This window comes from Hipposideros armiger, unplaced genomic scaffold (assembly GCF_001890085.2).
Source record: "Hipposideros armiger isolate ML-2016 unplaced genomic scaffold, ASM189008v1 scaffold_346, whole genome shotgun sequence".
In the NCBI taxonomy this organism is placed as follows: Eukaryota; Metazoa; Chordata; class Mammalia; order Chiroptera; family Hipposideridae; genus Hipposideros; species Hipposideros armiger.
In genome coordinates this window covers 1,311,508-1,335,111 of record NW_017731696.1, presented here as the reverse complement: position 1 = coordinate 1,335,111, position 23,604 = coordinate 1,311,508, and the positions used below count along the sequence as shown (strand labels likewise).

Below are 23,604 nucleotides of genomic sequence, written 5' to 3'. Positions count from 1 at the left end.
GAGAGAGAGAGAGAGAGAGAGAGAGAGAGAGAGAGAGAGAGAGAGGTAGGTGAGAGAGAGAGAGAGATGGAGGGAGAGGGAGAGGGAGAGGGGAATCTAAGAAAATAATTGTGCATCACAAGGTAACAAATCAAATATAGCAATTCCTTTGAGGACAAAAAAAATACAATTTTACCTTTTCATGGTTTTCAATTAAGATTTCCACAACAATGTTCTGAAACTTTAAATCCATAATGGCAGCAACAGTTTCTTCCTGAGGCCTCATCAGAGTTGGTCCAAACACCACTCCTAGATTTGCCACGGTCATTAGGTTCTGCTTGCAGTGGTTTGAAACACTAATATGGACGAGGGAAGAAAGAAAGGTCTCTGGTTAAAAGATGGGCAAAAACTGTGGACTGTACAGTATTCTGCAGCTCTCAATTTCCCTAAAAACCAGGACTGCATTGTCCGCAGCAGCTGCCTTTGAAATAACTGGCTCTGACGAGACCACATATGATGAGGCCCCTGCCCAGCTGTCTGCTTCTCTCTCTTTGACGCTCCACGTATGTGCTAAGCTTGTCTCTCTCAAAGGTCTCCCTTTACTATGCCCCTCTGTTTAGAACGACTCCCCTTTTTCCCCAGATCATTATACTCTTGCTTCCAGGGATGACTCGACTTAGAAGAACTACTAACACTCAGTTAGTTCTTAGAAGAACTACGAACACAAGCACACAGACCTTGGTCAGAGCACCCACATTCACCCCTTTGGTCCAGGGAACAACGCGGACAACTGTTCTCACCAGCCCTGCCATTTCATTCAGGTATCAACTCAAAGGTCTCATCCTCAGAGAGACTTCCATAATAACCTTCTTTGTAGTCCCGCGCCCAACATGTATTCTCTCTCCCCTCACTCTACAAATAAAAATAACTTCAGGTGATCCATGGTAAAAAGACGAAGTACTCTGTGTATGATCTTCCCTCCCTCAGATAGAAGAGACTTCATGAAAGTCTGGACTTCTATCTGGACTTTATCTTGTTCAACTATGTACCTACTAGCCCCTACCAAGACAGTCACTGAATAAAAAGGCACACGGAACACAGTGATCCTATTTGGGAAGGTCCTTGCAGATGTCATCAGTCAACATGAGCTCATACTGGAGATGCATATTAGAACGTCCAGCTTATCTGTTGACCAAATGAATCAATGGCTATACCAGGAGTAGAACCCTTGGCAGGTCATAACATTCTCTGGCCTTCAGTTCCTTGTCATGTAAAACAAAGGTTCGAATACACACTGTTCCTTAGCTTTCTCTAACCTCTAAAATCCTGTAATTATAGTAATTGAGGAGTCACTAATTAGCCCTGAAGAAAGGGCTAATTTCTCCACTGAATTATTAGATTTTGCTTGCGTTTTAAAGAGGGAATTGAAAGAATAGAATGGATCTTATGAAGTAACTACCTATTACTGGATTAAATAAACTTAAAAGGACATGTTCAAACTTAGCTTTAGGTAGGTGAGAAACCAAGCTAAATTTGCTAACAGACTTATAATCACATTTCCGGAATCTGTGTATAGGGAAATGTATAATATTTGCTTCTTTTACTTCAAATCAGCCTTCAAATTGCTGGCAGTGATGTTAAGCAAATAATTATACAACTTCATGAAAGCATCATGTTTCAACAGTCTTGTCCAAAACATACACAATGAGTCAGATGTCCAGCCTGCCCTCCCAGGTGTGGTCCTTGGTATTGTGTATACAGCCCCAATTTCAACCCTGACAAATCCAAGAACACCGCACAACACCCAGAGCAAAGCGAGGCAAGTTAGGAAGAAAAAAAAAAAAAAGGCTTACTTTGTTAAGTGTTTCACCAAAATATCCAACATTTCTTTATTCTTCTCTGGCAGTTTGTGTACCAAAAAATGGATAGCATTAACACGAGATTCCGGGCTCCCACTTTCTTAAAAACAAAACAAAACAAAAAACAACAACTTAGTAGAGGACTCGGAATCAAATATATTCTTATAAATCAACAATTACAACAACTCATCTGTTCAACATCTTCAAACAGAATTTAAAGATATTTTGCCCCCTTTCAAAGGAAAAGAAAACCCATCTCCTCCCCACTATTCTTAATCGCCTATGCCCGGCCCCCACCCCCAATGAGGGGGTTTCAGTGAGGCTGCCATTTGTGCTTTCCCTGGCAGATAGCTGAGGGAAGCCCCCACAGCTTCTCCTCTGGGATGCTGCAGAAAAGGGTTCGCATCACTCCCTCGAACAGTCTCACACCACTGGGTCACTGCTCTACGCCAGAATGCAGATAAATTATCAGCAAATCAAGTCTCCCCTCTCTCTTATGGGTTGAACTTTAATCTCCCAAAACGTATGTTGCCCCTCCCCCCCCGTTATTTCACTCAGAATGTGACTGTTTTAAAACACACCCAGGATTTGTTTTAATCAGGTATGGTAAGACATGCAGACATGGAAATGACTGCCATGAAGGAATTTAGCCTTACAGATTCCTAGAAAAAGGAGCCATGTCATGCCACACAGGGCTACACGGGGAAGCACCAGGGTCAGTCAGGAGGCAGAGGGAAGAAGAGGAAATGTAGGCACAAAGTTTTATTGTGGTTTCCACGTGAAGGAACAGGCGAGGCAAACTAAGCAGTCTTAGCACGGGTTGGTTTTATTTCTTTCGAGGGCATAGGGGCTGTCCTGAGTTTTGCGGTACCTGGCCCTGAGGTGATCAGGGCAGGAAAATATTGGCATGGAGTGCAAGATCCCAAAAGATGAGGTTGCAGGAGGGAAAGTGAACTCAGTCTTGGTTAGTTGACACATGGGAAGCATGCTCAGGTTTACTGTCTCTAGGAATTGGCCAGCCTGGGAGAGGCCGTCTCCCAGGGTCAGTCAAGCCCCGGATGTGAAAACATCAGAATAAAAAGACACACTTAACAGTGATCTTATTTGGAAAAAAGGTCCTTGCAGATGTCATTAGTTAAGATGAGATCATACTGGAGATACATATTAGAATGTTCACAGCAGTAGCACTCTTGGTGATAGTCCAAAACTGAAACAACTCAAGCATCCATCAACAGAACAGACAGAATAGTTTGTGGTAAATTCATACAATGGAAAACTGTACTACAATGAGAGTGAATGAGCTACCGATTCACTCAACATGGATGAATCCCACAAAATGAGCAAAAGAAGCCAGATGCAAGGGTATATTCTGTATGATTCCGTTTATATAAATTTCAAATGCAGAAATGCTAACCTATGGTGTCACAAGTCAGGCAGTGCTCACATGTCATGGGGTGCATAGTGACCCTGCAGGAGTGAGGAAGGGCTTCTGGGGTTCTATTTCTTGATCTGGGGGTGATTACATGGCTATCTTCACTTTGAAAAAATTAATTAAGTTGTATACTTATTCTTTGTGCACATTTTGGTTATGTGTCAACAAAAAATTCACTGAAATTAAAATTATCTATATAAATCTCACCCAAAGATAAAGTAATTTTTACGTTTAATCCTTTCAGTTTCTTTTTTGTTTGTTTGTAATGAAATTTTCAGCTTATTTCATTTAACATATCATGGACATCCCTCCATGTCATTAAATGGAGCTCTACACCATCAATTTTCAGAACATTTAGGTTGCTTCCAATATTTGTAAAGTTAGGTTTGTTCCAGTTTATACTTCTATTAGTGCTGTTCGAGAATGAGGAATGAGATTTTACACAGGACCCAGCAGTTGCTAAAGAGAAAAAAAAGCAAAACAAGCTAAGAAATGAAAAGGCACACGATAAAGCAGAACACAATCAAATCATATTACATAATAAAAGACTCTTAGATACAGACTACAACGGACATCGAAAACAAAAGTACAACCGCCTAAAGAGTTAGGTGATAAATTATACTCAACTTTTTCATTTGGAGTTAAAACTAAGCTAATGCCTTACTAAATCAAAGCTGGAGAAAAATGAAAGCAATAAAAATACAGCAACATTTTCAATTCAGTTTTCATTTAAAAATAAAATTAAAGCAGGGACTCCAAAAAATGGTCAAAAATTCCAAAGGAATAAAAAGCTAACTTCCTATAATAAAAAATTTATACATTCAAACATTAAAAATTTTTTAAAACTTTGCACTAAAAAGCTACTTCTCACTCGTGTCTATCTTGTCATTAATAATCATCTTTCTCCAAAGAAAACCTAATTTTAATGTTTTTGGAATCATTACTTCTTCAGAAACCCAAGAGAGAGAAACAGTTTCCCACCTCTAAGTACAAGGGTCTTCATTTCTAAAAATAGTAGAATCAGTTTTGAAAATTAGCCCAAACCTCTCATTTTATTTTCTGAGTCCGTCTCACTGTCCAATCCTATCACATTTAAAATCACACACACATTTTATCCATGTTTGCTTTTTCCTTCTTCTTCCAAAAAGAATTTTGGGAAGTAAGGCTTTGAAAGTAAAACTACTTTTTTCTCGTTTTATTTTTGACATTAATCAGAGCTTTCTATTAATGGGCATTTCCACGTGGCTACAACATAATAATAACTTTAAGGTACTCAAAGATAAATAATCTTCAGTTGCTTATGCTACATGTATTTCATTATATTTAACTGATACAAAGTGACAGGAAATGAAAGGCATAACTTTTTAAAATACTCTAGGATACTGAATTAACCATAACACCAAATTCTGACATAGGCCAAGGAATTAGGAGTTTACTGTAACAGCAAAAGCATTTTTAAATGTGAAACTATACATTAGCATCCCCAACACTTAATGTCTATCTGCTTATGATGCTATGCCAACTAACAGAGATTGAAAAGATATGATCATAGCTTGCCAGAGGTTATCAAAGACACACAGGCAGATAAATGCTGAATTATTTCAATATTTAAATACTGTAAGTCAATACTGCAATTTTAGGAAAGCATTAGCAGTAACCATTAGCACTTCTCAAGGGACAAGGGGCTTCAGTCAACAGACATCAGGTATTCTAGTTCTTCTGTGGAAGATCCTATCTACTTGGAAATTAATACATCAGGCTAAGATAGCTTGATGTCATTAAGCATTCAATCCCTTTAATTTAATTGGGCATCATCTTTTGCATTCCTGTGTAGACCAAGTAAACTGTTTTTCATCTTATGAATTTCTATACTAAAAGTCCATTATATTCTGTCAAAAGATGGATTCTGTGAAATAGTAAGAAATATATATATTTTGGTCTCTGCCCCCAGTTCCTAAAACCCTTGTGAAGAGGGGTGCTCAAATATCTTTTGTTCTAAGACTGAGTCTTTGATTCTAGTTCTTGCCAGAGAGCTCCTAGGGCCTCAGTAATTTACTGAATGATAGGAGTGTTTGACACCAAGCTTCTAAGTCGCTTGGAAATTCCTGGGTAATAAGAATGTCTCTTTTTCTAATGAGGTGACTTTGGGTGGGCCCCTAGATGAGCGCTGGTCATCAGAAAGATCTAGCCACATTAGAAGCTCTGAATTTTCAGCCCAACCTCCTACTCTCCAGAGAGGCAAAAGGGGCTGGAAATAGAGTTCATAATCCATATTGCCATATTGCCTATATGATGAAGCCTCCATACAAATCCCAAAAGTACAGGGTTTGGAGAGCTTCCAAGTGTGTGAACATATTTACACACGGGGAGGGTGGCACACCTCAACTCGACAGAGAGAAGCTCCTGGGTTCAGGACGCTTCCAGACCTCACCCTATATACTTGTCACCTGGCTGTCCATCGTATCCTTGATTGTCTAATAAGCTAGTAAACCTAAGTTTGTGTTTCCCTGAGTTCTATGAGCCTTCCTAGCAAATTCTCAGATCCAAGGTGGGGGTTATGAGAACCCTGATTTCTAGCCGGTCAGTCAGGCTACTGGGGACAACCTGAGACTTATGACTGGTCAGGGGGGCAGTCTTGTGAGACTGAGTCCTTAGCTTGTGGGACCTGATGCTAACTCTAGGTAGATAGTATCAGAACTGCACTGTAGGACACTTAGCTAGTGTCACAGAATTGGCCAATGTGGGGGGAAAACCCACACAACATTTGGTGACCAGAAGTGTCAGAAGTGAAGTATTGTGAGAGTAAAGGAGAAACACAGGAGTGATTCTTCTAGACAGATGGTCCTAGCTCTTTGTAGCAATTTCAGTTAACTCTCTCAGCGGAGGGTTGAGTTAGCACTCTTTTAATTTTCTCTAAAAAAGAAAAAAAATTTCGTTTCCCAGTGCATTCAACATTGGACACTAAGTCAGCAGTTCTTAAGAATGAGGAATAAAAAGCTTTTGCCTTTTGTGATGACGACAAAAAAATAAAATTCATTTTTGTAGCATGCACTTCAGAAATTAACTCACACATTCTCAACAGAGCTCTACAGGAAAGAAAACAGATGAGAGGAAACGAAAGGACCCAGGAGAAACTTTCCGAACTTGCAGCAGGGAGGGAGGAAGAGACAATCTCAACGCCACAGAGCAGATGGAAACTACCGCAGATGACTGAAGAGAGTCAAAAATGAGTTTCCACGCTGGGGTGAGAGGCGGTAACAAAGATGGGTGAGGCCTGATAATTTTAGCAGTCAGCTCGGCTCACAGACACTTCAGCAAAACAAGGTACTCTGTGCCATTGTTAATGGAAAATGATAGCTTAACCACGATCCCAATTTCCCAACGATATTCAAAAAGGGAGGCTAATTTTGGCCACCTGATTTCTGTAACTGTTTTATTCGGTACTTGAAAGTACATATGCAAAAGATTAGAGGATCTGCTCCCACACTGCTTCCTAAGAGGAAAAGTGAGTACAGAGCACGGTTACTTACAGGAGATTCAAATAAAAAAATTAAAGTCTGTATTCGAAACGTTGGCTCCTAAAACACAACTATTTAATATATGTGTTTTTTCTCATTAAATAAGTAACTACAGGTCCCATTCCAACCGCAGCTCCACCTAGGTGCAAATGCATGCCAAAAATTACAGTAGCTACAGTATTTCTTTGGAACAGGCCTATGATTCCAATTGTGAAGACTATTACAGCATCCTCACAATATCAAGAAGCAGAACACAAGGTTACGGTCTAGTAGGTGATGATACCTTTTGTGTTTACACAATCTCTTCTACCACATTGTTCAAGCCTCGACAAATTCTTTCAACTCATTTCCTTCCAACACAGACTTCATACTACTTCTAAGTCCCTATGTCTTAGGAAGCCTTCGTCTGGTAAAATACATTGATAGTAAAATTTCAAACAAACTGGCTTCAGTTACAAGGCATGATAATAATAATGATACTCACTTATGGTAATTTAAAACCGTATTCCATAATCACTTTATCTTTCCCCGATTCTCAAAGGATTAAAGATTCTAGATTAAAGTTGGCACTCGTCTGCTTTTTCCAGTCTCCAAGGCGAACAACATGAAACAATTGTCCTCCAAGTAGTTTAATTTCTCTTTCCCCGGTTTGCCAAAAATGCCACAGGGAAGAAATCAAAACAACTAAGCATTTGCTTGGCCTTCTGCCAAGAAAGCTTACCCCCACTTCCTTGATCACACAAATTCCCTTTAAAAAAAAAAATCCTCTTCCATGTGAAAACAAAAGTTTTTCCCTTTTCCAAAAGCCTATTTTATAGTCTTCTTTCTGCAACACACAAGGAACTTTTACACTGACCTGAGCAAAGACCTCACAAGAAGGTAACATTTTAAGCAACACAAGACCCAAAGGGATCGCTCTAAGTTTTTCGACAGATTGAACTATGGACTACATCCAAGGGGAAAAAAATTAAAGGAAATGAAAATACAATTACAGCTACTGTTGGTGCACCTGTGAAAACCAAACTGCAGGTTTTAGCCAGTGGAACTGGGGTTTTGAATTTTAAATAAAGATCCCTATAATCTGGCAAGTTACTTAACATCTCTCAACCTTCATTTCCTTAACTTTTAAATACCTAACACACTACTGTATTTCAGAAGACTCTGATGATTAAATACCATGTGTTGAGTATAAAAACTGAGGTGTATGATAATAGAGAGAAAATAAGAAAGCTTCAGATGAGTATGACTCACCAAAAATGTCATCACAAATTAAAATTCTACCAACTATGGGCCTTTTTCATTTAAGATTTTATCACATATAATTCATTCCCTAGCAAATATTGTATGAGCTTCTGGCATTATCTCAAAATATTTCTTTTGCCTGTAATTTCCATCTAAATATCTTTCTATGTGAAGCCATTTCCAACCTGCTAATCTCTCCAAATCCGCTAATCTCGCCAACCTTCTGCAAATTAAATACTTCTGTGTTCCCATAGCATTGTGCTCAGGCCATTATCATGTATTTTATAGTATAGTGGGAAGTGTGTATGCCCCAATACTTGCTAGACAATTGACTGCTGGGGGCAGAAGTCCTGCCACGTCTCTACATATCGGGTATCTACCAGCAACTAGCACACAGCAGATAATGAATGAATGGTTTGTGAATGAATGAATTTATTAATTATCCCTATTTTCACCTTCTAAAAGAGAAAAGAAACCCAAGATCTTCTAAAGTGACTTCTATTTTTAACAAATTATAATAACATAAAGTTAAATTAGCATGTGGAAATTAGAGTGTACACACACTATCAGCCACAGAATTGTGTCTATTTGCCTCTACATAAATAATACTTACTGGCTGGAACAATGAACTCTCCATGTAACTCGTAAGTCATAAGAGGCTCTGGAAGGCTCCTATATGAAAAAAACAGCTCAGAATTACCAAACAAATGCACCACTCTTTACATTCATTTTTTTTAATAAAAAGGTATTAAGTATGTTGTGCATTTCTTAATGTGTAAAACTTCCCTAGGGAATACTTTTACATATCAAAAAGACACATAAATCAAATGGATTACTTTATTAAGTGCTATCTGCACCAGGCACCATCAAAGCTTAAGCAGCCACAAATCCCTATCAGATCTAAACCTGTAGTATTTTATATTTAACCTTGGAAAGTACCTTTACAAACATCTGGTTTTATATATAAAACTTCCTTCCACACATTAACTTATTTATCATCAAACATTCTATTCAACCAAATATAAGCATGTAATTTTGCAAATCATCATGAAATATTAATTGAAGATGCCACAAAAAAACATGCAGAAAAGATTAAACAAACTTAAAGCAATCAAATCCTCTCCTCTTACATATCTCTGTTGTAATAATATAATATCCATTTTTGGTTTATACTTAAGAAACAATAAAAGACAGATATGACATGAAATGACAACTTAAAAAATACCCACATCATTTTAGTTTTCTACAAAACAGATTACATAAATGGTAGTATATTTTATCCTATGATCAACAGAATGCTACAGTTCACTCAACCTTTAGACACGTCTTAAATTTTTAAAAGATCAGATCTCTCAACTCTATAAACACTTAAAGAATACTTAGACAAGTATCAATCTGTACAGTCTTTCTGGAGGGCAATCTGGCAAGGTATTAAGAATCTTTAAAAAGTTTAAATCATGTTACCCAGAAGTTCCCCTTCAAATGTTTAAAAAAAAAAATCAAAGATACATGCACACAAAAATTTAAAACATATTCAAAAGCCAAAAAAATTGCAGGGATAAAGGAGGTCATTCCACATTGACAAAGATGTCAATCCATCAACAAGCTATAACAATCCTAAATGTTAATAGATCTAGTAACAAGAGCTTCCAAATACATGAAGCAAAAATTGATGAGATTACAAAAAGAAATGGACAAATCCACTATAGCTGGAGATTTAAATATCTCTCTGTCTCAATAACTGATAGAATAAGTAGACAGAAAATCAGTTAGAATACAGATTTCAACAAAGCTATCAACCAGCTTCACATAGTTGGTATGTTTTCCACCTAAATGACATTCAATCCAAATGTATTTCTGCCCCAGTGTACATGGAACATCTATCAAGATAAACCATATTTTGGGCCATGAAACAAATCTCAATAAATTGAAAGGGGCTCAATTTATACAGGGTATTTCTCTGACTACAATAAAAATTGAATCAGAAATCAGTAACAGAAATATATCTGGAAAACCCCAAAGAAAATGAAATTAGGAAGCATTTTGAAATAAATGTAAAATTTGAGAAATGTTAAGTAAGCAGTGTTTGGGGATAAATTTATACCGATAAATATTTCTATTAGAAAAGAAGAAAGGTTTTAAACCAATGATTTCACTTTCCATCTTAAGGAGGCGGTGGGGGGGGGTAAGGTTGGGGGAGTAAATTAAACCCAAAATAAGAACAGAAAAGAAAAATAGAAATCATAGCAGAAATCAGTAAAATAGAAAACAGAAAAACAACAGACAGTAATGAACCCAAAAGCAGTTCTTGGAGAAAATAAATAAAATTGATAAATCTAGCCAGAATGATTAGGAAATAACAGAGAAGAAATACAACTTATAAATGTCAGGTATGGTAGAGGTAACTACAGAATCACTGCAGCATCTATCTAAAAGTATTAAAAAGAAAATAAAGGAATACTATGAATAATTTTATGTCCACAAACTCAACAATCTAGATGAAATGGACACATGTCTTGACAGACACAAACTACCAAAGCTCTCTCCAGAAGAATTAGGTAACCTGAGTAGGTCCCCATCTATTAGAGAAATTGAATTTGTAGTGAAAAATCTTGCCAGTAAGAAAACTCTAGGCCCAGGTGACTTCACTAGGAAATTCTACTAAACATTAAAGAAGGAAGAATACCAATGCATACAAATTCTAACAGAAAATATAACAGGGACACTTTCTAACTCATTCTTTGGCATTGGCATTACCCTAGTTCCAAAATTAAACACATGTAAGAAAACTAAAGAGCAACATTACTCATAAATATAGATGCAACTATTCTAAATAAAATGACAGCAACTCAGGGGCCGGCCGAGTGGCTCAGTTGGTTAAGAGCTCGCTCAAGAGTTTGAGCTCTGAGCAGCAATGGTTCGATTCCCGGCCCAAGCTGAGCATCCGCTGAGCTGCCAATAGGTGGCAGGATGGCTCAGCTTAAAAAATAAATAAAGTTATCAATGATAGCAACTAAGATTCTCAAAAGATAAAGGATACTATACTACATCATGAACATCTTGGGTTTATCAGAAATGCAACATTGCCTGAATAGTAACACAAAATCAATACAATTCACCATACCAGCAAACTAAAAATGAAAAACTCTATGATGATCTCAATAGGTGATTCAGGGAGAAAGAACAGTTTTTCCCACAAATGGTACTGGAACAACTGGACATCCATATTCAAAAGTGAACTTGGATCCAGACCCCATATCTTACATAAAAATTAACTCAAAATAGATCATAGGTCTAAGTATAAAACCTAAAACTGTAAAAACTTCTCGAAGAAAATATAAAAGAAAATCTTTGTGACTTTAAATTAGGCAAAGGTTTCTTGATACATTACTAAAAGTACAGTCCATAAAAATAAAAATTGATAAATTGGACTTCATCCAAACTAAAAAACTACTATTTGAAAGACACCATGAAGAGAATGAGACGACAAGCCACAGACTGAAGAAAACATTTACAAAGCACCTATATGAGAAAGGACTTGTATCCAAAATATATAAAAAATTAACAAAACACATTAACAAGAGGACAAGTAATCCAATTGTTTTAAATTGCCTGAAAGACATGGACATACACTTCACCCAAGAAAATATATAAATAGCAAAAGACCACATTACAAATGTGTAGCATCATTAGTTATTATCGAAGCACAAATTAAGAGTACAATGAGATACCACCATACACCTGTTAGAACAGCTAACATTAAGAAGACTGACCTTATCAAGAGTTGCCAAGAATTTACAGGAAATGGAATTCCTATACATCATTGGTGAGAATGGAAACAGGTACAACCTACCACTTTGGAGAAAAGTTTGTCAGCTTCCCAAAAAGTTAAACATACACCTACCATACAACCCAGACATTACACTCCTAGGATTTACCAAGAGAAATGAAAGCCTAAGCTCAAAGATTTGTACACAGAGGTTTTTAGTAGCTTCATTCTTAATATCCGAAAACTACAAACAACCGAAAAATCCATCAATAAGTGAATGAATTTTTAAAAAAAAGAAAATTGTGTTGTATCCATGCAATGAAACACTACTTAGCACCAAGAAAGAATGAACTATGCTACGTGCCACAACACAGTTGAATCACTATGCTGAGTGAAAAGAAGCCAGATCTAAAGGAAAAAAAAAAAAAGAGAGAGAGAACACATACTGTAGTATTCCATTTATATAAAATTATAGTAAATACAAATCAGTGTATAACGACAGAATGTAGACTGGTAGCTGCCTAGGGATGAAGGAGTGAGGAAGGAGGAGTGAGGGAGGGATTTCTAAGGGGCATGAGTAAACTACAGGATGAGAAGGTCACTATCTTGACTATGGTGACGGCTTCACAGACCCATATGTGTATACACATACAGACACACACACACACACACACACACACACACACTCACACACACACACACACACTCACACACACACGGTCATTTAAAGCCTGGAAATTATCAAAATGTACAAACGTATAAATATGTACAGTTTGTTGTATGCCAATTACAATTCAAAAATACTGTTTATAAACAAAATACATGCAAAAATATATTCATAGGTTATGTTCCCTACATAAAATTGATGATGGTGCAGTACACACACACACGCATGCAACTACGGACAGTGAAACTAAAACTTAAAACACTAGGGAAGAAAACTGCTCTCTCCTTTCCTCTCTTCCTCCCTCTCATTCCCTACACTTTCATTTAAAGAAAACAAAATCAATTATACCATAGTCTAAATAATGAGAAAGACGTACGCATCTGGGGGCTTTGTTTCAAAAGACGGAGAAGACGTAGGACAGAAGGAAAGTGGCCACAGGGCGACGCATGAAAGTTAAAAGGTGCTCAAAAGACAAGTGGGAAACATGAGAACGCTTAGAAAAACGAAAGAGGGCATTTCCTTTCCAATAAAAATGAATTTGTATCTATGTATCTTCTATAAGTTTCTTATACCACTGCCATCTGTCTGCTACGCAATGCAGCATAAAAAATAAGTATTATGCTGTTAATGTTAGGAAAGCAGTAATAAAAATGACAAGTTCCCCATACAAAATCTATTATACTGAGTCACCGTAGCTCTCCGTTTCCCTCCCAACGTGTTTTTGAGCTACCTATCTTTGTCACCTGCTGGGACCCGGGAACATAAATCATAATATTTACCTATACTGGCATTTTCTTCCCCAAAAGTCCCATTCCAATTTCCAGGCTTTAAACATTTCCTTCAGGTAAAATAGTTTTGCTAAAAAAAAGTCAAAAAACAGCTCATTTGTCCTCTCACATGGGAAACTGCTGTAATGAACACATTGCTGGAAATCAAAAATTATGGTGTGAATAATAGGAAATCAATCAAAGGGCTGCTATTCTGACCTGTAAAACATTGACCCTAAATAAAAGGAAAATTTTGCCTCAAGTCAGTAACAGATGGAGATGTCATGTACATGTCCATAGTGCATCTTTGTCTGTCTCCCAGACCCTGGAGGGTTTGCTGCTTGCTTTAGTTTGGTGTTTTGGGGTTTAGCTCTTTCTCCAACCTCCCATCCCATAAGGTGGCTGGGTTATTTGCAGTGAGAATGCCAAGGGCAATAGCTTTTTTGATGAGAAAAGCTGTATTCAGATATGTATCATGGTGCGATGAGCAACAGGGCTGGGATTCAAACCCAGGCAGGTGGGCTCCACAGCCCACGTCCACAACCATCACACTGTATTACCTCTTGGGCTGAAAGACATGCTCTCGCTCAGGACATAACCAGGTAGCCAAAACGAAGGTATATAAAAACTCAGCTTTTTCCTCTTTCATGCATCATCAGAAAAAGTGTCAATGAAATCCTAATTACTGGATTTTTAGCTGCTAAAAATAACACAGGGAAAATAACAACCACCTTTCAAACCTCCCTAAATGGCATCTGCCATTGTAGGATAATCACTTTAGAACATTCAGGCAGAATGTGTATATTGTTAGAAGGGAAGTTATATAATAATAGCATCTCATATTGTTGTTCTGTAAGCAGTGTTTGCTTACAAGTGGAATTCAACAGGATGAAGCAATGTCAAGAGAGAAAACCACAGAAAAAGCAACACAAGACCAGGGGCAATAAAAAACCAGCTTCGGAGTATCAAAAACCAAAAAGAAATTATATGTACTGAATAAAACAATCCTCTAGTTTATTAAACTAATTCCCCCTAAAAGGAAAAAAAAAAAAGAAAAAAGAACCATATGGAGCACAGGAAAAAACATACAATTCACTACAGAAGTACTGAATTTTTGCCTTTACTTTCCCACAAATAATTGAGTCACTTCAGTCAATCCCCTTACCCGTACTAGGTATGAGTTTACCAAACAGTAAAACACATTTAATGCTTCCTCCTAGAGTGGCAGCATCCACTGCTGGTCAAGTTAACATACACAATTCTTTATATTTTCATATCCCTCACCCTTTCTTTCCATCATCCACCTAAGTCAGGCTTTCTCAAATCAACCTCAGCACTACTATCATTTTGGACATTTGGGAGGAAGACTGGGCTGTCACGTGACTTGCAGGGTTTTTAGCAGCCCATCCCTGGCCTCCACGCTTTACATCCCAGTGGCACCCTGCAATTCTCCTGCAATTCTAACAACCAAGAATGTCTCCAGATATTGCCGAATACCCTCTGGGGGCCAAAATCACCCCCAGCTGAGAACCACTGCTCTCTTATCTGAATGATAGATATAGTTCTAAATGCTGGGGGTTCTGCAATAAACGTAACACATAAGATGTGTATCTTCAGGAGGCTTACATTAAATTCCACAGTAGGAGCTAACAAGATTCATTTTGACCACAATCCTCATCTGAATCAGTCGCTATCAGTGGCAAACTAGACATTAGCGCGTTGATTTAGCCTTAACATTACCCCTTCACAGATCCGGGAGAATAATAACTCACTTCCTAGTTTAAGAAAAAATTTTAAGACTGTGGCTAACAATATCTTGCTTAAATAAAATACTCAAAAATGCATAATATTGGTTTGTCAGAAAAGTCATGACGTATTTTTTCTCTGTTTTTCGTTGCAAAAACGCGTCATGACTTTTCCGACAACCCAATACATACCTGGACCCACTGATAAATTTTAATTTCATTAAAAAGTAGGACAACCAGACAACAAAGCCCTCCTGATATAAAAACAACACGAAGAACACAGCACTGCTCGGATGCATCCTTCCAATAAATAAATAAATAACCTTCACCTGACACCAATGAAGTCTATAGATTTAACTGATAGTTTACAAGAAATATGGTGGCTAGAGAAATGTGTTCAGGAACACAATAAGGGCAGAAAACACAGCCATAACCAAACAGTAGAAAAGTCTATTTTAAAAACTGACTCAGGTTTATCAACAAAAATAATCCTGGCAAGTGAGGGCTCATAGGCAGGAGACTGGGCAGATTAAAAATAACTTAAAACATTATCAACCAAATGAAATGCGTTGGCATTGCTTAAATCCTGTAGGAATTATAACATAAAAGACTTTTTTTGGGGGGAAAAATCATTTAAAATGGAACATAGACTGAGGACTGAATACTAATTGTGTTGGGTATGTTAATTACATTCTTTTTGTCTTTTCTACATTGTCTTTTTTTTAAAGTCCTCGTCTTCTCTGATATATATACTCAAGTATTTATGGGTGCAGCAACATACTGTTTTAGAAAATCCTTCAAGTATTATCCAAAAAAAGTAGCAGGCAGGGAGACTGAGGAAACCAGGACAGAATGTGAGGAAGTGAAGACGCAAGAAACGGGCCTTGAGGATCCATTACACTAATCTCTTTGGTTTTATGTATTTGAAATGTTTAAAATATATACATTTTTTAAAATATAAAATATGTAATGTAAGTTGATTCCGATGTGCTCACTGTAACTCAAACACTATTACCTGAAAACAATCGTATCTGTTGGTTAAAAAGAACTGATCCTGGGGAGCACGGCCATGCTTGCCATAGAAAAATCAAAGTCCTCAACAGAACCACAGCCTGAGGACTGCAGACAGGGTTTATTTTCCTTTATTCGTTTCTTTTTTTCACTCCGGAGGGACTTGTTCTTCATCTAACCTCAAGCTTTTCAATCATTACATTCCTTTCCTCTTTAAAGAAAGGTTCATGACTCACAGAATTGCTCAACCTTTTTCTAATTCTAGTTCTAAATATTTTCTATAATAAATGCGAAATTGAAGTTTACTTTAAAACCTCACTTTGAAAAGTGAACTTCTTTTCAAAAAGCTTTGTATTTATGCATTATCATTATAAGCCTTTCAGTTCAAATGCTTCAAATATAAAAAGTCTTCCTTATAGACAAAAACAGAGATTCAGTGAATACAATAGCCTTCTTCCTCGCTGTTCCATAGCATTTACTTCCTAAAACTCACACCTACAACGGACATCTGTTTCAAAACCTAAGTTTATTCCATCCAATTCTGTTCTGTTGCAATTTACCTAACTAATGATCATCTACTACTTATCTCACATTCTGGGACATTATCAGATACCTCATAAATGTTCTGTTTTAATAACATTTAACTTAACTATTAAGATTTATGTGCAGAGTCGGCATCTGCTGTCTGTTAGATGCTCAACTCGTCCACTCTGCCCTCGGCTACTGCGAGGAGCTTACCTCAAATACTGTTTTAGGGCACTTGTTATTGTCTTCACTTCCCAATCTACGGAGTTCTCCAGGTCCAACTCATTGCATGTTTTTACATCTAGTGAGCAAGCAATAAAGAAAATATAATTAAAATCTTGAACATTCATAGACCCTCTCGACTGGCTCACAAAAGCTTCCATTTATGTGGCCAAACCACAAATAATTAATTCTGTGGTTTCCTATAAAAACACTGTATACAATTTCATATACTATTCTAAGCCATGATCTATTATTAGACATTTCTAGCACTTCAGAAAATCTGTAGTAGAGACCAAAATAAAAGGCTCAAGGGTGGGCTGGGAGCAGGGAAGAGCCGGACATAGCATAGCATCAAAATATTCATCATTGCAAACAAAGCATGGATAGCTATTACTGTTATTATCAATACTATCATTAACAGTATTACTCAGTAGCCATGGCTTAGAGCATGTGGCATTTGCAGTGTCTGTACATTGTCACTGGTTCCGGTGGCATTATTGCTACCACACTGTGTTACGACAGGGGAAAGAGGCAGCATTGTTAATGGTGAAATGATTATTACAATAGCAAAAAGTCAGTGGGAGGAGAGAATAAGTTTGGTCCCACACGTCTAAGATTTGTACTTATCATTATTATCTTTCTGAAGATTAATATGTGGTCAATCAAAATAGGAATATGATGGCACATAAACTTAAAAAGTTATTCATGGATAATCTTTCACATTAACATTAGAATTTATACACTCATGCAGGAAATACTTATTGGAAGCCTCTGAGTAATACTTCTGATGCGCACTCTAAATTAAACAAGTTTTCTTCATCCTAGAAGTGTGGTAATGATATGTTCCTTCTAAATGGCCTTTCAAATGGCTAGTAAGCTCTAAAAAAGACATGTGGCTTTAAAAAAAAACAAAGGGAGGAGGAGAAGGAAGAGAGGGAGAGAGAGGGAGAGAGGGAGACAGGGAGAGAGAGGGAGAGAGAGGGAGAAAGAGAGGAGGGACTCAATTCTGAAAAGGAAGAAGTCACTCCTGGTTGAAATAAAAGGAAAGGATGGTGGGAAAGGCATGTCCTCTGAGTGTTGCGGCATCTTGGATTCTGGTTGGGCTGGGCTACGCACTCAGCTGTGGCATGGCAGCAGCCCTGGGATCACAAACCCTGACCACCAAACCATCCCAAGTCAGTTCCAAGCAGATCTGTACTTCAGGCCTTCATTTGCACAATGGAGAGAATGTAAACACTCTCAGGGAACTATTGAGGACATCAAAGCCCATCAGGAATGTACACCAATTTCCACAAATTATCAAATGAGTTGGTAACTACCATAGCTGAGTCGCTGAAAGGATCAGCATTCAGTGGTGGTTAACTACCTCAAAGGGAGGAAGTAGTCAGTGGGTTATAATGAATGATATCAGCCCATCAATATACACTCCCCTGGTTCTGTTCACTCCCATCATGCAAAAACAAAGTAAGAGACTCATGGAGAAGACTTTTTTTCTCCCTCACTCCAGAATGATGTTTCAACTAAGACCAAAAACAACTAGTTGTTTGGTTTTTGTTTTTTGTTGTTGTTTTTTTATCTCCCTTACACTGCATTTATCTATATATGGAAGGAAACATCTTGTTAGTACTGTATTTCCTTTTTAAAAGCACTGAAGAGAAAAGCCAGCCAAAATGGGACCCACCACATTGTGTCACGCATGCCACTTAAAAAGTCTTAGGCTGAGGCATACAGGAGGACGGATGACAAGTCAATGTCATTTCTCAAAGTTTTTGAAAACAAAGTAAAACAGGAAGTGATGGTTATTTCGCAACCATAATATCATACATATGAAGTCAATTATTCAAAAGTCAGGAGAATTTTTAAAGCCCTTCAACAGTTCTTGATTACAGCAACTGACAGCAATATGCAATAAACTACAACAATGGCAATTGACACTGATTACATTTTGATCAGTTCCTGCAATTCAGAACTCATTTTTTACTCAGCTTGTCAGACAAGCCACAGGTACATTCAAGAAATCAAATTAAGCACCCTGATTAAAGGTGCAATCCTTTATAACTGGGACTAAATAATTCTGTTCTAAAGGCTTTGCCAACCAATTACTTCAGTAACTGAATATTCTCGCTCATTAAATTAATTATTTAAATCTCATTTTAACATACAAGTCAGATAACATTTTCAATCAACTTGCTCCCAGTAAAATCACCATGTTTAAATCCTTCTAAAGGAAGGGCTTCTAAAGGAAATCGTTTATGTTCAGTTTTCTACCAAATTATCATTCTATAGTTTGAGAATCACATTCTTTCTATGGACAAATAAGCCATCCTTTGAATTCACGGAATAAAAAGTAGCTGTTAACATCAGAAGCTAATGACTACATTGTGTCTCGGGTACTAATCCTCCATTAAGTTTTCACTGTTTTCAAATAACTCAATCATCTCTTAGCAGTTCTTTATAGTCAGTGGAAGCACTGGGACTAAGTAAATTGTCAACAGCTTATTTGGAATTCAAACCTACAATGCATTTGAGTGTTCAATTAGAATATACGTTCTACCTTAAATATAAATAAGGTAGGAATTTTGCTTCCTTTCTGACCAAGGGAAATCACCTCATGGCTTACTCAAAAGTCTAAATTAAGAAGCACAGATACAAACAGTTGATTTTTTATTTAGGTTAATGCTTCATAATTGTATAACCTGGGGTCATTTTTCTGAAACTGGGAATTTTCAGCCCAACCTAAATGCAAGTGTTGGCACCCTACTGACCTAACACTGACTCAGGTCTCATTTTTAAAGCACTTAAGTACAGCGATTGAATGAATTTTGAAAATGTACTTCGTAATCCAAAATCTGAATGTTTTTTTTCAGTTTACTTTTTCACCAACCTGTGTGGAAAACGTTGTTCTACAAAGTAAACAGGATAATATTTTAAAAGTAAAACCCTTCTAAATTACTTTTTTTTCTATAGTTCTGTGTCTAAATTTAAATTCATCCAACCTTTTTTGCAAATAAGATTTATGTAGAAATAACCACCAAATTTACCAGCACACATAAGCTGCTATCATATTTTCTCACCATTTCCCCTTCCCTGCTCTGATGTTTTCATTCTTAAGTGGGGAATAACAGACAGAAAATATGACAATTCTAACTAATCTCAGTTAAACTACCAATAACTATTGTAATTCTTCTGTGACATTCTCACCCAATTTACTAAAAACCCATGGCTCACCCAAAGACACTTCATGTGATATTTTCCCCTGCCATCCCCAGCTGTTCCCAAAAAAACCCAAAAACTATTACAAGACTATGTGTGCACTCTGTTAGAGCAAAAAGGGAAGGAGAGGAAAAAGGACCCGTAAAGGGAAGGAAGACAATTGCTCATGTGGGCACATTCTTTTGGAAACTTCAGAAGCCTGGTCCAGGGAAAGCTGAGAGACTGCTGAAACCCAGCAGACCTCTACCTTCTGCTCCCAGGACTGAGGACAACTAAGAAGGCAAACAATTCTCAAACCCATGGGGAGAAGAGCAGCTGCCCACACCTTTACCTGGCCCGCAGGACTACAAACTAGACTATGAAGAGACTTTCTAGGGTCAGGTGCCATCAGTATTTCATGTTGCCAGCCAGAGAGGAGAGAAGAAAGGGGGAGAGGGGCGGGGAAGGAGGAACAATAGAAACATTTTTTTCCCTATTTTTAAATGTGAAGGGGCAAGACACATGGAAAAATAAAACAAGAGAAGAAATCATGCAAGATTTCAGCATTTCTTTAGAAATCATCACATTTACACATGAGTACTTAAAGGATACGTAAAATATTTTAAATACAAAAATATTTTATATAAACATGGCAGTAGAAAAATAACACCAAAGTAAATAATTAGCTCTTAAGAACTGAAGAGAACTAAGCAAATGGAAGTTCTTGCCAAAAAGTATGAAATGCCTTGGAATTTTTTCTCAGATACTTACAAATTAGATTATTTTTCATTTGTACAAAGAAGAATGCATTATGAACAAAATGTACTTTGAAAAAATTCAAATTTGAAATAAGCATTACCTGGAGGAGTAACATTTTTTAAAAAATAATTGCATAGCACTATAAATGGGCAAAATTATCAAAATTAATTGTCTAGAGGAAGGAAAACATTGGTTTAAAATGGCAAAGTTAAACATCTGGCAGACTCAACCAATTTTTTTCTCTTTCACATATATAACCTTATAATAATGTAGAGAGGTGCAAAAGTTGGAGAGAAAGAAAATCTTTGGGGTAGCATATACACAACTGTTCAGAAATTCTAAAATTGGGTTTTTTTGGAAGAGGTATAAATTATTCCAATTCGAACAGCTGTTGAATCAGGATAAAAGTAAAGATATAGCTTAAGGAAATCTTAAATGTATTAGGAAATAGTGAATAAATCTATTATGTTAAAAGCTAAAGTTTGAGTTGGTAACAAAGGAACAAGAAAATAGTATAAATGCTAATAAATATCCAATGTTTGTGACCAACAATTTTAAAGTTGTACTAGGAATCACATATAGATTTAAAAAAATAATCTATATCGCATAGCCCCCTTAAACAAATTAATCCTTAATAAATAATAATAATAACAAGCCAGTATCTGTCCCTCCCATCAATTCTCTAACTTCCTCTGTTTGCAGAATATTACTGAAAACACAGCATTTCCTTTGCCAGCAACATAAATGAGGCCGTGTCACGCTTATGTCCTGGACTTCTCTACTCTGAGTCTCATGGTAAGTGAAAAACAGTTTTCCAGGTCATGAATTTTTGAGGGCTTAGATATTTTAAAACACCTTGCAAGTTAAGGACTGTCAATGAGACATTTCCCATGCTCACAGGAAACTACCACCTGAGGTCAAGGATGCAGATTCTGTGGGGTTTTATGAGATTAAGAACAAATTTGGGGACAGCTTAACACTTCAGGGCGACCACAGAGACGCCCTTGTTCCAACTGCCCTCGAACATGAACAAGGAGATAATAAAAGTAACGCGAGGATCCTTAGGGCCAATTAACTGCCACATGGCGCCTTTCAGCCACCATCTCCCCTTCTGATAGGAACAGTCTTCTCATTCTAATCATCATAACACCATCTTGGAAATGAGAGAAGTGTTTCTAATTTTAAAATTAACTAAAAGCAGATGCTATAGTCCCATTAAACTCTTCCAGCTGCTACTGAACCACTGGCAACCTGTGTCTATTTAATTTGGAGACCGCTAATGGTAAAAAGGAAAATGTGACTGCCAAAATTGTACACCCAAGTTAAACCAGAGAGGCAGAAAATACAAACAGCTCATGAAAGTGAATGCATTCTAATAAGGCTCTCCAACTGATGACGGGCAATTTTTTCCTGTGGTTAACACCTGAAAAAAAGTGGTTGCTTAGTAAATCCTTAATTCCAATACAGCCAAACAAGCAAGCCTATCGGTAACATCTCAGTTGGTTTTATTCGTCTTGGTTTCTGCTTCCCAAAGTGAGTCTTTGCTCCAAAGCTTTAAGACACAGGCAGGTTTAAATGCATTGACAAGATACCTGAGGGCACTGTTAATATTGATTAATTAAAGTGAGATATCAAGTTAATTAATATTTAGCAAGGTCATAATGACACACAGTCCCTCAAGCTTGATGAGTTATCATCGCTCCTCAAGAGGCAGTCTGCTTTGAGGTTGGGAGACAAGTGCAACTTCTTACAGGTGGCACTGAACTGACAGCAGCGTGTCATGTAAAAGCACTTTGTCATCCCCATAATGTCTGGGGTAATGAAATGAATTCGCTTTCTGGCTTCCTCGAGTCTGCTATGCCAAAGAACACTGTGTTATCAGCACAGATGGAGCGTGCATGGTTCTGGAGGAGAGCCTGGTGCAAACTACAAACAAGTCCCTGTGAATACCAATGAATCCCTGAGAACCAGAGCCATGCTGTCAAATGACAGTTTTGGAAGCTCCCTAAAAATGAGCGAGTCCCAGTGGTCTTGTCCAATCACGCGTACTGTCAAGACTCTGGAAAGCCAATTTGGAAGCCATGCAAGTCACAGAGGCCTGGCTGCTACTTTCCTATGAGAAAGAAGCAGAAGAAGACATTCACCCATGAGCCACCTTCTTTCTTTCTTCAATTTTTTTTAGTAAGTCAAAAGGAAGTGGATAATCTGATACACTAACCCACTTCTCTGAGTCGACTGGGAGAAAGCTCATCTAGGCAGTAAAAGACAAGAATGGATTCACAAGCACACTATAAGTTACTATGAAATATTAACTTGTGATGTCAATGAACATAAACAAATAATGCATGGAAAATGATTAGAAAAGAAGCATACCCATCAACATACTGAGAAGTCTCTGGACCTTTGAACTCACCCCCACAACTCTGTACAATCCTTGGTCATTTATACCTATTGAAAGAGACAAAATGTTAGCAAAATGCAAGACTGTCATATGTGAAAAGCTGTCAGCAAACAGTTGCATTCAGCATCTTTGCTAACTCACAACAGCAGCACTCCTGTTGACTCTAAAAATAACGCTTGACAAAAGCAAGTGTTTACCAACTTGTTCTAGCAGCTTGGTTTTCATGAGTTATGGCTGGAAAATAATCTCATAAAACAATCTTCTGCGTGGACCAAATGTAATGAGTCATGTTAATGAAGTAAGTTAAGCAGCACTCGTGTATACCCACACAATGTGTGAAGATGCGTTGTAACCTTCATGTTTAATATGTTTACTTATCCTTGACACTTTCCTTGAAAAAAAAAAATTAGCTTTTGAAAAACAATATGGTGCTGATTATCATCACATTAAAAAATTATTGTTTGGATGATTCCTAAAGACCACGGAAATGCATTCAAGACTGAGGCAGAACTTGTT

At 37.3% G+C, this 23,604-nt stretch overlaps 1 protein-coding gene across 3 annotated transcripts in view; it reads right to left on the bottom strand.

The window, feature by feature from the left end:
- ARHGAP10 (Rho GTPase activating protein 10) overlaps nucleotides 1–23,604 on the bottom strand; it is a 251,386-nt gene that overhangs the window by 69,511 nt on the left and 158,271 nt on the right. For 2 of the 3 annotated variants that reach the window (XM_019661363.1, XM_019661365.1), the window contains 5 exons: nucleotides 23,061–23,135; nucleotides 16,728–16,815; nucleotides 8,644–8,702; nucleotides 1,833–1,938; nucleotides 176–335 (listed from right to left, as the gene is read on the bottom strand). In XM_019661363.1, the coding sequence (XP_019516908.1) occupies nucleotides 176–335; nucleotides 1,833–1,938; nucleotides 8,644–8,702; nucleotides 16,728–16,815; nucleotides 23,061–23,135 (488 nt within the window). The remainder of the gene's footprint in view (nucleotides 1–175; nucleotides 336–1,832; nucleotides 1,939–8,643; nucleotides 8,703–16,727; nucleotides 16,816–23,060; nucleotides 23,136–23,604) is intronic. The other variant, XM_019661364.1, reaches the window with a different exon arrangement.